Source organism: Lathyrus oleraceus, chromosome 4 (genome assembly GCF_024323335.1).
Source record: "Lathyrus oleraceus cultivar Zhongwan6 chromosome 4, CAAS_Psat_ZW6_1.0, whole genome shotgun sequence".
NCBI classification, from domain to species: Eukaryota; Viridiplantae; Streptophyta; class Magnoliopsida; order Fabales; family Fabaceae; genus Lathyrus; species Lathyrus oleraceus.
Window position 1 is genome coordinate 49,237,820 of NC_066582.1, and position 5,033 is coordinate 49,242,852.

The following is a 5,033-nucleotide window of genomic DNA, read 5'->3' on the forward strand; positions in this document are numbered from 1 at the left end:
CCATACGCGTACCAACAGAGACCAAACCACGTTCAAAACATCCTCTTCCTCATCCATACGCGTATTGCCTAGCGCCATACGCGTACCAGCCATCTCATACGCGTATTGCCTAGTGCCATACGCGTATGACCAGGAACCAGATTTCCAGATCTGCAATGGCTTTCTCTGCTACGAGATCTATCCAAATTCATCCTTCCACAGTCCAAATTTTACACAAAATCACTCATATCATCTAATACGAATAGTCCCCTATTCGATTTCACAAATCCTAACATCATTGCATATAATTTCTACGAATTCCTTCGATTAAAATCCCAATTTTGTTCATCCAATATTTCCCCATTTTCAGCATATTATCGTTTAATAAGGTTCAGACCCCTTACCTCTTTGGATTGAAGGAAGTTCTGAGCAATCTTTGGCCTCTTCCTCTTCCTTCTCTTTCTCTTCCGCGCTTCTCCCTTTTTCTGACTCTGAGGCAAAAATACGTGAAAAACACCCTGAGTTCTCCCTTTGGCCTCTCTTATCAAATTCCACTTTTACCCTTCCACTCTTCATATTCCATTTATTTTATTTATTTAATTATTACTAAAATAAATAACATCTATAATAATAATAATAATAGTAATTCCCAATATTATTTAATAATTCATTTCACCTTCAAATAATCATATAAAAATAATATTTAATTTAATCTAACAATATTCGGGTGTTACAGTTTCCCCAGTCCGAACTACTTCGACTCTGATGTCTATGCCTGATAGACTAAGTAGGCCCAGGATGCGATATCCTGCCGAGTCAGTTTCAGTCTTGTCTGTTTTCTCGTGTCTCTTTCAGCCAGTGTGTGTGTGTTTGAGCAGTGTTTTAGCAACCATTTTCCTTCCTTTAGTGCGTGGATCCCGTCGAGTACGACGGATGCGTAGGGGTGCTAATACCTTCCCTTCGCATAACCGACTCCCGATCCCATTCTCTTTGGTCGCGAGACCATGTCTTTTCCAGGTTTACTCTGAGCGTTTCCTTTCCCTCTTTTGGGATAAATAACGCACGGTGGCGGCTCTGTTGTTCTTGTTTTCCCGCCGGTTTTTCGCGTAATGCGACACATGCTGCACTTGTTTTCCTTTTAAAAATTGAGGTCTAGGCCTAAAATGGTTACCTGGCCTTCCCTGGTCCTCCTGTCCAATCCTATACTGATCCCTTTCTTCTTGAACTTTCTTTAAACTGTTCTCAGCCACATAGCATTGCCTTAGCAATTCAACATAAGTAGTGAATTCTCTTTGAGAAACACTATGAGAAATTTCACCTCTTAAACCAAAAAGGAATTGATCGATCTTCCACTTCTCATCTGGTGTGTACATGGCCTGTCTAGAATAAGCAACCATATCTTCAAACTTTTCAGCATACATAGCTACTGACATATTACCCTGTCTAAGCTGCTGAAACTCAAATTCTTTCTGAGTCCTCAAAGAGCTAGGAAAATACTTATCTAGAAAAGTAGTATTAAAATGCTCCCAATCCCTAGGTACTCCTTGATTGGTCATAAGATTCAAAGCGCTTTCCCACCACCTCACAACAGGACCCCTCATCATGTGAGAAGAAAACACAACTTTATTCTCTTCACTACAATGCACTATCTGAAAAATCCTCTCCATGCTGGTTACCCACTCATGAGCCTTCACAGGATTTAATCCATCATGGAACTCAAAAGGATTCATGCGAAAGAAATCTCGGAAACTACCACATGCAACTTCTTGTGGAACCCCTTGAGGATGAAGACCACTATTCAACTATTGCATCATCTGATGCATGAATTGGTTCTGTTGTTGCTGCATCTGTTGCAGAAACTGAGGCCAGTGAAAACCTTTACTACCACTTGGTGGTTCTGAATCTGAATTTTGAGTTATGGGTCTACCACGACCTCTGCATCTGTCAGCCATGATCCTGAAGGTCATACAAATAGAATTAAGTTGATCAGGCTCAATACTATGAATATAACATCAAGGACAATGATGACAACCCACATATGAGGCAAAAAAGAATACTTATAATATCTCATGGCTAGGTCGAGGATACGACCTTCTCTGATACTAATTGTAACACCCACATATAATATATGTCTAGAATACATATTATACATAGCGTAATACTAGTACTGAAATACATAAGCGCCTAGCAGAAATAGTGTACATATTACATGCCCAAAAGAAAACACTACATGACACTAAATATACACAAAGGTGCCCTGAATAAAACTAGGAACTAGATCATTGTAGAATGATCTCAAAAGTATCTACACAGCGGAGAAGCCATAAAAAACATCAGGTAAGCAAGACATCACTCTGTCTTGTCCTTACCCGTCGCCTGCTCGGAACTACCTGAAAAATAATCAACAACATGGGGTGAGATAAAAATCCCAGTGGGTTTTCTTTCTTATGGCCCACTCGGCTCTACATGGTTTTCTAATCAATATGCAACTTAAGTCAACAAGGAAAAAAGACTTAAGTGATGGGGAAAAGTCTCGTAATGTATGGCAACATGCTCTTGAGTTCTCACAACTCAAATAAGTAGCTATTCAGATTCACAAAACATCAATCCCTGAGCGGACCTACGTCTACGACAAGCTCAGTTCATGCATTGTCGTATGATTCGACATTCGCGGTGGATATCGGGTCCTCTATGAGTTCCAAACTCAATCCAAGCGACCGTCACCCGTATGGGACTCTAACCCACTTTGGGTATCTTTCACTGTATGAGCCTCTAACCCACTTTGGTGTCCACCTATCCCCCATGTCCGCCATGGTTGGGGCTCAAACCCAATTGAGGCACGAATCATTGGAGTCACATCCCACAGCTTACTCATCTAAGCATCTCAAATAGGGATGTACACCATCAAGGGTAAAACATTATGAATACATGATCAATTCCATTAAACATAACTAGATTCATCAATCACTGGTGATTTCATTCACCAATATACAATCAATAACAATGCATGTTCCATACAAAGCGTCTCACTCTCAAATATATCACCCATTCATTTACGACCTTCACATAGGTATCGTATGAATAAATGTTGCTTTCTACTGTTATCTAAGTTACATGTCTAACTTATAGCCTAAAAATGATCCCTAGGTTAACTCACTTGATTCGTTATGTAATTGTCACATTTAACATTGATTCAATATAAGTATAACATGACAAGTGATTAATAGTTGATGCAATACATTTAGGAACATCAAAGAAATGAGATTTGAAGGTTTAAGCATGAGCCAATCGATTGGTTAGGGAGGCCCAATCGATTGGTCTATCTCACATATCTGTTTTTCAAAGAATGCAGAGGATCAATCGATTGATGTTGTGTGTCAATCGATTGACAGCTATAAGAATTTCCAATTTTCAAGTCAGTAAGTTCATGCAATCGATTGGAGTCCAATATCAATCGATTGGTCCTGTAAAAGATTCATTTTCTTCAATACAGAAAGATAATACAATCGATTGGTCCCGAACATTGTTCACTTTCCATAACTCAGAAACTCCATTTAATCGATTGGTCTGGAAAAGACTCCAGAACCAATCGATTGGTTCCTGCACAAATCAAAATTTCTTCTACACAACCACATAGTTTTCAACCTGCATAATATTGTTTCATTTCTAGCAACCAATCTCTTCTCATAATCATGAAAACATATCAACAACACTTTCAAAGCCACAACCACATCATTATATCACCAGAATCCAACAAATACAAGAACACAAATAGAAGCATCATCAGTGGAGGTTCACATGTTTCATGGAGAAACTTATTATAATATCATCTATCATACTATCAAATTCATGGTTCATCAAAACCTAACTTCTAAATCTAAAGTTATACCTTGAACCCACCTTAGGAATGGAAGAGGAGAAGTTATTGAGGATGAGGAGATGTAATTAAGATGATGAGCCCGTTCTTCACAGTTCTTCTTGCTCATACTCTTCTCAAGCTTATCTTCCTTCACTCTCTAACTTTTCCATTTCCTCTGCAAGTGCTTCTACTGATATGTGGAAATGAGACATAGAACATGTATTACTACATGTGATTGGTAAGAGGCCACTAGGTGAGAACATGTGGACAACAAGAGTTGAAATATTCGTGTGGATAGAAAGTGGGTAGGAGTAGTAGAAAAATATCTTGAGTGATACCACATTTAGATAATTACTCTACTAGAGCAATTAACCCATTATTAGTGTAACCAAAATGTCCCAATTAATAAAAGGTCAGTCCCAAATATGATTAATTAAGTCAATCCGAGTTCATTATTCCCTATATTTATCCCACAAAAAAGTAAACTTTTATTAGTAATAAACTTGTTTGCCCCTTGGGCTTACAATAAAAATGAAATGAATACAAAAAATGGGGTTTTAAGTCTCCCATGGACGTTTCCTCTTTGTGTTGAGGTATGAGTTGAGATTCCGCTCCTCGTGAAGTTGTTTTGTTAGCTCTAGGATTCTTTCCTGACTTGCCTTATAATGAGTCTCAAAAGTATCTCTTTGCTCCTTCAACTGGATCCAGGACCTCTGTAACTCTTCCATGTCAGTGGGCATGTCTGGATGAAGAATGATGTAAGAAGTATCTCCTTCAGCAACAGGCTCCATGGTAACTGGCAGGATAGCAGGATATGGCATCATAAGAGTCTGAGCACGAGATCGTACCCATCTGAGATATGGTTCCATAGGAATAGTGTACTTGGGTTCCAGAGTCTTGCTGTCAACCTTGTTCACTTTACCCCATGCTCGTATGATCCTTTGACGGTAACCTTGAAGATCGTTGTCGTAGTCGAACACAATACCCTGAATAAGCATATCATGAGGACCATCAGTCCGAGCGTAACCAAACTGACGTAGAGCTAAAGAAGGGTTGTAGGTAATGCCCCCTCTTATGCCAAGGAGTGGCACATTAGGGAACTCCCCACAACGGTCAATGATGGTAACATTCTCCATAGATCTAGAGCACCAATGAATATCTGAATGAGAAAGTGACATAATCCTCTTGGACCACC

The 5,033-nt window shown here is 39.2% G+C and overlaps 1 protein-coding gene across 1 annotated transcript; it reads right to left on the reverse strand.

Annotated features, from left to right (window-relative positions):
• Positions 1–687: 687 nt before the first annotated feature.
• Positions 688–1,646, reverse strand: LOC127135956 (uncharacterized). The gene is made up of 2 exons (XM_051062576.1): positions 1,151–1,646; positions 688–692 (listed from the first exon to the last, which is right to left on the reverse strand). The coding sequence occupies exons 1-2, from the start codon at positions 1,644–1,646 to the stop codon at positions 688–690; spliced, it is 501 nt and encodes a 166-aa protein (XP_050918533.1).
• Between the last annotated feature and the right edge of the window lie 3,387 nt (positions 1,647–5,033).

Excerpts from the sequence above, each read along its gene's own strand:
- LOC127135956 (XM_051062576.1), bottom strand. The coding sequence starts at position 1,646 with ATGGAGAGGATTTTTCAGATAGTGCATTGTAGTGAAGAGAATAAAGTT.